Source organism: Macrosteles quadrilineatus, unplaced genomic scaffold (genome assembly GCF_028750875.1).
Source record: "Macrosteles quadrilineatus isolate MER2022 unplaced genomic scaffold, UCM_ALF_1.0 Scaffold_7__1_contigs__length_78375512, whole genome shotgun sequence".
In the NCBI taxonomy this organism is placed as follows: domain Eukaryota; kingdom Metazoa; phylum Arthropoda; class Insecta; order Hemiptera; family Cicadellidae; genus Macrosteles; species Macrosteles quadrilineatus.
In genome coordinates this window covers 33387848-33400417 of record NW_026542600.1, presented here as the reverse complement: position 1 = coordinate 33400417, position 12570 = coordinate 33387848, and the positions used below count along the sequence as shown (strand labels likewise).

At 33.0% G+C, this 12570-nt stretch overlaps 1 protein-coding gene across 5 annotated transcripts in view; it reads left to right on the top strand.

Moving 5' to 3' along the window:
* Positions 1-12570, top strand: part of LOC128997891 (erbin-like) — a 95518-nt gene that overhangs the window by 16594 nt on the left and 66354 nt on the right. For 4 of the 5 annotated variants that reach the window (XM_054423675.1, XM_054423674.1, XM_054423677.1 and 1 more), the window contains exons 4-5: positions 4267-4556; positions 10802-10876. In XM_054423675.1, coding sequence (XP_054279650.1) covers positions 4267-4556; positions 10802-10876 — 365 coding nt within the window. Of the gene's footprint in view, positions 1-1033; positions 1075-4266; positions 4557-10801; positions 10877-12570 lie in introns of those variants that run through there. The other variant, XM_054423678.1, reaches the window with a different exon arrangement.

Sequence of the window (12570 nt, the reverse complement as noted above, 5' to 3'; positions counted from 1 at the left end):
CGTAATATTTGATTCTTGTTCAGGCTTTACTACCGGTACTGCTAGTATATCCCCATTGGACTGAAATAGATTAGGCCTACGATTTCCACACAAAGCTGAAAACTGCTCCCTACTTGCTTCAGATAGTTGGCAATGTTTAATTGCCTCATCGAGTTAAAGGTCCGGAACCCTGAGCAAACGTTCTTGCAAGTTTCATCCTTAATGCACAAAACTAGTCTGTCCCTTATTAAACTATCCTCCTGCTCCCCAAAGTCACAAAAGGACGTAAGTTTTCTCAAGTCTGTCAGAAAATGTATGAAGGGCTCGGACTCTTTCTGAACTCTTTGGAAAAATAAAAACCTTTGATAAACAATGTTCTTGCGAGGGTTAAAATACCTATCAAATGCTTTAAGGACATCGTCCAATTTAAGTTTATCAATGTCCCCCAACTTAAAAGTTTGGAAAATGGCCAATGCCTCCCTCCTAATCACATTCAACAACTGGGCAACTTTAATTTCATCACTTTTACTACCAGCCTCGGTAGCTTTTAGAAAGAGAAGAAATTGTTGTTTAAATATAGTCCATTCTTGAGCAACATTTTCGGTGATATTTAATGGTTCTGGTGGTTTTAAAAATCCTATGCTCGCCATGCTGTCGCTGTACCGTACTTACCAAATAGGCTCGATTACTTACTAGGCCTAGGTTACTTTTGCTTAAAATTTTCACCCACTTGCAATAACTCAAAGACTGCGCCATATTCTAATTTGGATTCATTTAATTAATTATTTAGTTGCAAGTGGGGCTTTAATAATAAATACTCAGATTCTACTGGTTCAACATAACGTTTATTAACATAACACAATATTTAATTCACAGATTACATGTTCTCTTTATGAAGCCCAAAATCAGAGAGAGGGAGTTAGCGGTTTCGCTCCAAAATCCATTAGTAAAAAAAAAAGAATAAACTGCAAGTCGTTGCTTATAAAGTACAAAAGGAACAACATAGAGTAATGAGCCATTACAATATAACACAACTTATAACAATACTTATGACCTTTCCTAGGCCACAGGTCACACACTTAAGGCCCAACTAAGGTAAAAGAAATTCCCAACTTAAGTTATATAGACAAAAAGAATTAAATATAGACTGTTAGCCGTGCTACGGTTACCATGGTTACCATAGGCTCTGGTGCAGACCTCTTGAAGCGCCCGTTTAGTTACATAGCCTGTAACTTATGCCGTAATTACATGGCGTTCCCAGTGCATCAGAACCTATGGTAACTGCAGCACAGCTGACGGTCTATATTTAATTCTTTTTGTCTGTGGTTATATTAAGCAATTAAGGAATAAATATATCTTGGCAATTTACCTTTACATAGCATAGTGGTTGTGGTGGGTATTTAACGTATCCGGGATATATAATAGGATACTATTACTTAAGTGTCACCTAATAAGTTAGGCCTACCATTACCTATTACTTATTACTTAAAGCATAGTACTAGGTACCGTACCCGTACCATAGTTTAATAGATTGGACTTATTGAGAGTAGCCTACGCTTTTATTTAAATGACACTATCTGAACTGTTTAAAGAAATAAATGAAACACTTTCCCAATGATTGTGTCGTCCTATTAACTTAAAGGCTTGGTCACACAAGTCTGATTAATTAGCTTATTTATTTTTGTTGCCAACAGTGCTTTCGAATCACAGTTGCTGGTAAGTCGTCTTTAAACAGTGGATGTTTGCCGTTGTGTGTTAAAGTACAAGTCTTGTGTGAAAATGTCTGTTAAAGTTAAATTGATGTGGAAGCCTGCTATGGTAGGCCTAATAAGATTTCTAAAAGTTTCCAAAACGTATGATTGTTGTGGTATTAGGCCCGGACTGGGACTATTTGGGGCCCTCAGCTATATGCTGTGAAGGGGCCCTCTACCGGGGGATTATTTTTTGATTAGGTTCATTGTAAACAAGTTTTTTTCTCACTAGTTTGGTATTTATAAGAAGGGAGAAATTCAGATAGTTATTTATAAAAATATTAAGGTATTTACTTAGCCTATTATTTATTATTCAACTTTATTATTTACTAAAAAAAAAATATTTACATTATTTTTTTGATACTACAACAATACAATTCACATGCTGCAGACGTGGCAAAAACTGTTATAACGGAGTTCAAAATTAAAATGCTAAGTTATTATTCACGCCAATGTTAATAAATTGTGTCAACATTATTTGTGTAGTAATAATAATCACAAAAAGATTTTAGGGATTTAAAAAATTATACTAACAAGACAATCATCAGTAGTAGGCCTACTTTAAAAAAAAAGAACTATAAATACACATAACATGAGTCATAATACATTGAATATTCATCAATGTCCCCCAACTTAAAAGTTTGAAAAATGGCCAATGCCTCCCTCCCAATCACATTCAACAACTGGGCAACTTTAATTTCATCACTTTTACTACCAGCTTTGGTAGTTTTTCGAAAGAGAAGAAACTGTTGTTTAAATATAGTCCGTTCTTGAGCAACATTTTCGCCATTTTCGGTGAATCCTTCTCTTAGTGTCTAGTAGTTAAAACCGGGTTGACCTTTTAAAAACATTCTTCTTCAATAGAACTTGTATCATCAATTGATAGAGGTACGCTACTGCTATGTTTATATCACAACTTAAGCAAAAAATTTAAGGTAAATACTAGTTCAATTTAACTTATTAACAGAGCACTTTTAAGAGTCTATTAGCTGTCTGTCATCTTGTCCACTTCTCCAAACCAAATCCTGACTTGTTTATGTTAAGGTCATGGACAAAGCACTTTCATGTAAGCCTATCAGTGAACTATCCCTGTATGCTGATGATTCTAATTTACTAATTTCAACACCTAAAATAGAACAAACGAAAATGGCTGCCTTCATAGAACTTGGAAACCTTGGGCATTACTTAACGTATCAAAATTTAAATATAAATTAAGGAAAAATCAATTTTTTTTTTACATTTAAAACTACACAAAGTAGAAGTCAAATAGAACCAATGATTGTGTTTGATTCCCACATAATTGATCCAAAGTCAAGTACAAATTTTCTTGGCCTGACTATTGATAAACACCTTAACTGGAATGAACACGTAAACAAGATCTTGACAAAAATGAAGTCTGGAATTCATGCGCTTTCAAAAATGTCTTTTTATTGTAATTTAACAACATAGAAAAATATTTATTTTGCTTAAATACATCCTCATATTTCTTTTGTTATTTGTTTATTTGGAGCAACAAAAAAAGCAAATTTGGATGGTATGTTAAGACTCCAAAAGAGGTCTATAAAAGTAATTCTTGACTTCTTGAGGTCTTGATTCTTGACTTAATGCTGAAATTGAATCAAGATGATTCCACCAGAGATCATTTCATACAGTTAAAAATATACTAACAGTTAAAAATAATAACGGTTTATGGCCAATATGTTCTTGACGTCGTTTTGTGTGCAAAGAACAAAATTCCTAATGATGTACCGCACGAACCTACACATCATTATAACACTAGAAAAAATAACTCTACAAGGCAAAATCATCACAGACTGAAGCTCTATGAAAAAAAACAACATATGTTGGTGAACAGTTTTTAAAATTAATCCCAGAAAATATTAAAAATGAAAAAAAATTCAATTAAGTTTAAAAAACAACTGAAAGCTTATTTAATTAATGGAGTAATTTACTCACTGAATGAATTTCTAAACCTCCCTCTTAAATAAATAAACTAATATGAATGTATCACCAACGCTTCTTTCGACGAGTTGTAGGAAGTAATGTTAATTTTTGCATTGATAATTCTAAGAAACCTTTGATTATAATTTTTCATACCTGTATTTTGACACTATTTATGTATGTATTATATGCTACCGTACTTACAAATAAAGATTATTTGAATTTATCCTTGGAGGCTGATAAGACTGCTGGCGGTGTATCGGACTACTGAGTAAAAGAATTACAAAATATCAGATTATTGAGGGACAAAATTATTTAATGAGTATATTTAACCTGTTTTTTATGAGAACTATCATGGGAATTCATGTGATTTCTCATGCGAAAGATGTTATGTTCAAGTGAAAAAATGGTATAAAATACCGTACTATTATTTATCACACAAATTATTTGGAATTTTTATCTCAATATTTATTGTTAATGCAAAATATTTAACACTCCATCTTTGTATGTGTGATTTGTAATTAAAAGTTTAGTTAGGAACCTTCAATTAAAAAATGTCCTGATATCAACGGTTTTTGTTTGGTCTTATTTTCAGGTATAGAGCAAGTCAATGAAGCCATAAAAGGATGTAAGAAGTTAAGTTCTCTAAATCTTAGCATGAATCCGCTGAGACAGTTTCCTGAACCTGTTACTCAGCTGATTTCATTGGAGGAGTTATATCTTAATGACACAACGCTAGACTATCTTCCTGCCAACGTCGGGAGACTGGTGAAGCTACGAATACTTGAACTACGAGATAACAGACTGTCCACCCTACCTCGCGCTATTGCTAGGTTTACTAGATTGCTTAGGCTTGATATAGGCCAGAATGATTTCACCTATCTGGTAAGTAACAATTCTTTGCTTTTAAACATAAGGTTGTTTTACCTTGTATTAAACAGTTATGGAATTGAATACAATCTTACTCTTCTAATTCAATAATTAGAGAACTAAACCATAAGGCAGATCAAAATAGACCTAAACAGATCTTGGTTATCAGGAGTTAGTCATTGAACTAGTGAAAATACTGACCATGGAGTGCCCGTCAACACAATAACTCGAGGAATGTATGTCCGATTTTGATGAAATTTGGCTTAAAGGTGTACGGCGGGATAAACTTGAATGAGTTTGCGAACCAGCAAGTTCTGACCATGTCAAAGGGGTTTTATGGAGTAAAAATTGGGTTTTCTCATTTTTGACCCTCAAAACACAAAATTTCCCTAAAAAAAAAAACAAAAAAAAAAAACAAAATCTCTCTAGACTATTTTGAAGAGCTTAAAAAACAAATAATTTAGTGTGTTTAAGTTGTTTGTACACTTATTGGTTAAGGGGAAAATAAAAAAAATGTAAATTTAAAATCCCTATGTTATTCTTATGGAGAATGTTGTAGATAGGGGTCTCAATCCCGGAATCACGGTCGATTTTTGATAACCACAAATCCCGAGATTGACGTCTTTTAGTCCCAGGATTAACGGGATTGCAAAACCTATGTTTTTATTTATTTTTTTGTGAATTTGAGGAGTTTTACTCACGGAAAATAAATAAAAAATATGTCCAATAACGCATGAAACACATATATTATACTGTTTATTTTTAGGACGATAATGTTTTTAAGTGTTCTTAGACGAATTGGATTTACTTTCTGTAAACGTTATTACATTAGTTAGAAGTTAATTACTGTATGCCAATAGGTTATTTTGAGTTTTACTTTTGACATCGCAAACAAAACAATTGATGTGGCAAATATAACATGGTAATCGGTAATTAAAGTATCATTTTCTTAATAATATTAAAGGCCTAAAAATGAACTATAAACACACCATTATTATTTTATTATTAAGATTGCTAATTTATTGTCTATAACTTTTATCTTTGTACAGTAGAACGTCGATTATCCGAATTAATTGGGGATTGGGGGTGTTCGGATAACTGATTTTTCGGATAATCGGTCATTGACTGGAAAAATACGGGGAACGGGAAATGACGGGAAGGGATAGCGGCCGGCGGTGATTTGCCGTTTTCGCGTCTGTGGATAGCCTACTGTACAATAATATAAATTTTATTAATTAACATCCAGATTTATTTTTACAATACAGCAACAAACATGTACAACAGTACTTAGAACTGGACTATCAGAATGTGTACAGAAAGAACACATTCACGTTTACGTTTGGACGACATAGTCAGTGTAGAATGAAACAGTACAATAGAAACCCATACGAACTGTCACTGTCGAATGCTCACAGGCGACTGAGACTTGAGAGAGACGGAGACTGAGTCAGTGGGAGTAGGAGTGGTGCACACGGCCATAGCGCACGACAATTTCGTCACGTATGCCCGCCCCGCCTCCCGCCTTAGCAGCCGTGCGGTGGCGTAGCGCTACGGCCAGTCGTGATTGGCGCGCGATTTTATTGATTTTTGCTTCTTTCTTCCTTTCGGTTAACCGACGTTTCGGATGACCGGGCTTCGGATAATCGACGTTCTACTGTATTTCGTTTTTAGTGTGGTGATTAAATCTTTTTCATCACTCTGTATTCGAAAATAGCCAATTTATTTCAGCTGAGATCTTCGAAAATCTTCAATTTCCATACACCAAAAACAAATAGTGATCAGTTGACTTTTCCTGACAAACATTACTTTTGCTACATAAACATTAATTTCGCTACACAAAAAATACTTTGCCTGATATCAACAAAGTTACAATCAGCTGAATTTTACACTAAAACTAATTGCACATCTGTATTGTGTTTAGATTAGAAAAATGAATAGATTATGAAATATCAGATGATTTTATAAGTTTGATGAAGTAGTTTTTTTCATTGTGATAAAAAGTATCGTTCAATACTCATCACGAAAGTCCCATTTCAGGGCGAGATAGTGTTTTACATGCAACGATCACATATTATGTGAATAGATGGAGCATGTTGGCCACGACGTGAAGCCAGTATTTTTCACCAATCCTCACTAAGACGCCGGCTGCCGGCTGTGATGAGCCTTAATAGCGGGCGCAACAAATTAAATGTTAGTTTATATAAAAGATATCCGTGGCAATACGCCTTTATATTATAATTTTTTTTATTACTAACACAATTACCTTCAAAATACGCTTTTAATTTGTTTTCTAGCGTTAACCATTTCTTAGAAAAAGTTAGTTTACATAATAAACAACAAAAACTTTTTGGGCAAAAGAAAAATTCTGAAAAGCTACAAATTAATTTTTAATATATGTATCTATATCGTATTAAAGTTTGATAAAGTTCTGGCATTTGGTTTACAATGTACGAATTTTCAAAGTCACAAGATGGTTTCTGAAACTCTTTATACAACTCTCCTTTATGATCCGACTGGCATATTAATTTTTGTGAAAGAGCTAAAAAATATGAATTTTTAGATGATTACAAAAGTAAAACGAAGAGATATGTACTCTGTGTTTTTCTAATTATTTTAGTAACATTTCTGTATAGCTCCAAACTTGAGTATCTAAACTGTATTACAAGTGAGGTTGTAGGCAGAATCTGCCCGCATGACGCAACGCGGCGCGGCTGGTAGCCCCTATATTACAATTTAAATTACAACCAAACTACACCAGTTAAAAATCTTAAAAAATATGATAAAAAAAATTCAACTCTTTAGCTACAAAATCCACTGTTTTTTAACTTGCCTGACCAAAAAATAAAAAAGTAGCAGCCGACGAGCTTTTTCAAGTCATATTTTAAAACTCGTTTAAAAGTACCGACTTTATTTGAAGATTAAAAATAGAAAATATTAACTTTTAAGCTTTTAACTAAAACCAATAGTGTCCTAGACTTATTAATATCATTCATACGATGTTTCAACAATTTACCTTTAGTCTAAGTAGGCTAAATGTCGAGTTATTTTGAAGCGGAACATTGAGTTTTGGTGCCATTTTCATCGACATCTAGCGCCTCTAACCTACAATAAGATGGCAGACCTGGCTTCACCTGCTTTAATGTTAGTTAGATAGGCATGCTCCATCTATTGGTCTAATGTGATCGTTGTTTACATGCGAGTTGAAGACGAGCATGGGAAACACTTTCAAGACTAGTAGTAAAATACACTATTACTATCCTAAATTACGTTTTTTGAACACACCTTACTTTACTACACAAGCAGATGGATTATTGTTTTCACAAACACTTGTTGGTTTAGTGTTTGTACAGTAGTAAATTGTTTGATTGTCATCAGTCAACATAACATTTTTACGCAGCGACTCATGATTCTTCCCATATTATCTTTTTATCTTTATATTTTGATTTATTTAGTTTCCATATTAGCGTGACATGTATTACATGCAAGTGCGGTTGCTCTTAATTACTTTCTCCCCCTATACCATAGTATATGGAGAAAGTATTGTTTTCGTCAAAATTTTCGAGTTTGAGTTTTGAGTGGATATATTCGTTTTGGGTCCCCCTGGACCCAAAAAAGTGGTTTTTGAAGTGATGTCTGTGTGTGTGTCTGTGTGTGTGTGCGTGTGTCTGTGTGTGTGTCTGTGTGTCTGTGTGTCTGGATGTGTACAGAGCTAGGGACTACACCTGTGGTCCGATTTCAATGAAATTTGGTATGTAGGTTCTAATCCATGGTATCTCCAGGCGTTTTTTTCATTTTTTTGAAATTTTGATTTTTTATGGGGATTTTCCCATAAAAACCCATAAAAAACTGGAAAAATCGGATTTTCTCAAAAATGGCCCGAACGATTTTGATAAAAATTTAGTATGTTGTAGCCCTTTAAATTCTGAACAAAATGGTACAAATCCCATTTCTGTAAAAATTACGGTTCAAAAGTTATGGTAAATTATGTTATTTTTCCATAAAACCCCCATAAAATAACAAAAAATAGGATTTTAGACAAAAATCCGGTTTTGATTCAACAGAGTATGTTATGATCCTTACAATTTTGATAGTTTTTTTCATTTTTTAGAAAATTTTATTTTTAATGGGGATTTTCCCATAAAACCCCATAAAAAACTGGAAAAATAGGATTTTTTAAAAAATGTCCCGAAAGATTTTGATAAAAATTGAGTACCTATGTTATAGTCCTTTATATTCTAAATAAAATTATACAAATCCCATTTCTGTAAAAATTACGGTTCAAAAGTTATGGTAAATTATGTTATTTTCCCATAAAAATCCCCATAAAATAACGGAAAATCGGATTTTCCCAAAATTGGCTAGAACGATTTTGATAAAAATTTAGTATGTTATAGTCCTTTAAATTCTGAAGAAAATTGTACAAATCCCCTTTCCGTATATTTACTCTCACCGCTTACTCATGAGAAAGGTTGTTGACAATCTTATGGGAGAAAGTATGTGTCAGAATGCTGATACCGTTTATTTTTTGATGTGTTTATTTAATTCTAGACTAACATATCAACATTTATAAACTGTAAATAAGAAAGACGGGTAGTGAAAGTTCCTTGTGGTTATATTTTTTTACTTAGAAAACGGCAAAATTGCTCAGTTTAACACTGGTAAGGCCAGTTTAAAACATTAGAGAACTCAACAAGGGTACTCCATGCTCATTTAAAATGCCTAAAAAGTTATAATCATAAAATAATATAATCCCGGGGATCAGCTGAGACAAATCCCGAAATCCCAGGATTGGATTGAAGGACCGGGATTGGGACCCCTAGTTGTAAACTATCGCAGTTTGCTTGTTTATGGATATATTTTGATCAAGCTTGGTAAATTTATTTATTTTATAGCAAGCTATTAATATTCTACTGGATGGATTTTATCTAAGTGGTAATGTGAAAAACCTGAAGTAATGTGAAAAACAATCCCAGGCTCGTGCCTAGCGTCCTAGGACAAAAAAACAAAAAAAAATTAATATTCTACTAAAACCACACTTTATTTACCTTTACCTCCCTGTAGCAGCAAACATAGGTACTCATTAAACCTAATGTAATTTAAATAGATTTAATTGAAAATCAAATCAAGAAAATGGAAATTGCATATATAAACCTTGCTGTTAAGGAATTTTCCTTGTGGCAGGGGGGATTTTAATTGTAGTGGAATATTTTTTTGAAAAAAATTAAACTGACAGAAATTAAAGAAAATTAATGTTTTTAAAATATAATTTCAATTGTTCTCAATAATTGTTAAGAGATAGGACAAATATGTAAATGAGTAAAATATGTATTTTTGTGTGTTCTTTAACTTTTCATTGAACAAGATTTCTGTGTTCCAACGGTTAGTGAAATATTCCACTTTCCATTTTCCAAGTTGGCGGCCGTAGCACAGCATGCATGAATGTTGATTTGTGATATGTTTTTACTGGGTACTAGTATTACACTGTCCAAAGTTTCACCGTTTAGGGTATAATTTCCAGGTAGAAGGGGTATTTTTCCCTATAATGACTGAACTACAATGTGAAACAGCTGTTGTCACTAGTCAGTTAGTTGTCATAAAATAAACTCAAAACGGTAGGCTTATCATTGGCAAACTCACACATACTTTCTCCCATCAGCTTGTCAATAACCCTTATAATAAGTAAGCGGTTAGACTAAATACATTTTTTGAGCAGGGGAAATAAAATGAAAAAAAAAAAAATACAATAACTTTTGAGCTGTAGTTTTAACAGCATTGGAGGCTATACCATTTTGGTTAGAGTTTAAAGGACCATTAAGTATTACATTTGAATCAAAAGCCTTTTTTTGAAACATTTTTGTGAAAATCCAGTTTGTCCTTTATTTTGTAGGAAAAATCACCATTAAAACTCGTAATTGAAAATAAAATGAAAACAAATGCCTTGAAACATGATGCCGAATTTAATCAAAATTGTACCACAGGTGTGCATTTTAGCTCTCTACACATCTACCCCCACACACACACAGTCACACACAGACATCACTTTGAAAACACATATTTCTACCCTAAAATCAAACTCAAAATATTGACAAAACAAACTTTCTTCATATAACTATGTTCCAGTATTAGAGAGAAGGCAAAAATTTAACTTAGATTCATTGTTTTTCATGAATCTTATTTTGGTCAGTCATCTGTAATCACAAAACATTAGGTCTATTTATAAAGCTAATATAAATTAAAAAGATGCATCCTTTCTTTTTCAGCCAGAGGTGGTGGGAGAGCTAACTGAGTTACATGAGTTATGGCTTGATCTCAATGGAATGGTTGAAGTTCCTATGGTAAGTACTTGTTGATTACATTTTTTAAATGTGCAAAAACTCATTAGTTTGTTTAGAGGTAGGGTCCATAGCATTTAATGAGATTACATTACATGATTTCGCTCTCTTGTACTGATCAACTATTTATCCTTTCTACCTATTGTAACAAGATTTTATGTTAAGCACTTGAAATGCCAAGAAAGCCCATTTTACACAACCCAAATAATAACACTGAGGGTGGGTTCACATGGAATCTCACATTGAATCAAGAATAACATGGAGAGGTTGCTTAGATATTGAGGCTAGGTGTTATGTTATCACATTAGGATGTCAAATATTTGTAAAATATATAGCTTGAATAGCTTGAAATCCACTATGCTGTTATTCAAACTACGCTAAACGAAAACACTTATAGTATCGAACAAGCTCAATCTTTCTTATTTAAAAAGCATGAAGTTACTTTTTGTTTGAGTTTTAACTTGAGGTAAGCCCTGAGGCAAATTGATAATGCTCACGTGGTAGTGCCACTGCTATTGTTTATGTTCACCATCTAGCTTGCCAATAGTTGGCGGCTAACTGTGTGATTTTATCTTTCTAGGTTGTTTCGGATTGTTAATACTACTACTTGAATGGTAATAAATATTACTTGTAATGATTATAATAATTTTTTTCTCTCTCTTTACTTAAACAGAAACATGCCTTAATAATAGTATTACTGTTATTCGACCAAGTGTATATATAATATTTTTATATACAAAAGACCTACAGTAATATTTATATATATATATAACTGGGGATTAGATTACAGTAGAACCCCTCATATCCGGCCTTGGTTTTACCGGTCCTCTGTTTATCCGGCCCCTTCCAGGAAGCCAATATCAAAATTTTTTCTCTCAGCTTACAGACGTTTAGATGCAAACACTAGTCTTTGTGACTGCTCAAGTCATAAAATAAATTGTTCTCACTCTGTTTGTTTATACATTTATTTGCTGAGTCACTATACTCAGTTGAGCTAGTAGGCCTAACCTCTTATCAGTTGGTTGATTATTTCCAAAGTGGGGTTAGTACAGTACAGTACGAGTACATTAATTTTTGTATTTCACAAAATGGTTAAGAATGTTGAGTAGAAATGCATGTACCATTTAAGTCCTAATGATCTTTAAGTACAGTTTATTGTCATTTTTACCTCCATTTAATAGGTTTTGTTACCTAGAATCATAATATTTGTACATTTATTACTTAATGACTTTAACCTACAAATATTTTTTTTTCTTTTTACAAACATGTTTATTTTTCTAAAAATGATCCCAGAACAGAATTAAATGATACTTTTGATTGCATATGTTGATTACCCATTATTATTAGGTATGAATTGTCATTTTCATAGTAGGTTGGTTTATCCGGCCAAATCGTTATCCGGTCAGGGACTTGGTCCCGTGGTGGCCGGATATGAGGGGTTCTACTGTATTGGGAGTAAACTGTTCATCGCTATTGAAAGAGTGTTGTATAACGGGTGTCCGGTCATAAGTGTTAAATAAAATATCTGTCAAACTACATCATAATGGTGATTGAATGATGCCTTTTTGAGGTTTCCAACTCAAAGGGCAAGGGAATAAAAAATAAATTCAGATAAAAAAGGTAGTTTTTATGAAGGAATATTACTATGTGAGAAAGACATGTATTTTTAAAATAAAGGTAATTTCTGAAAACCTCAC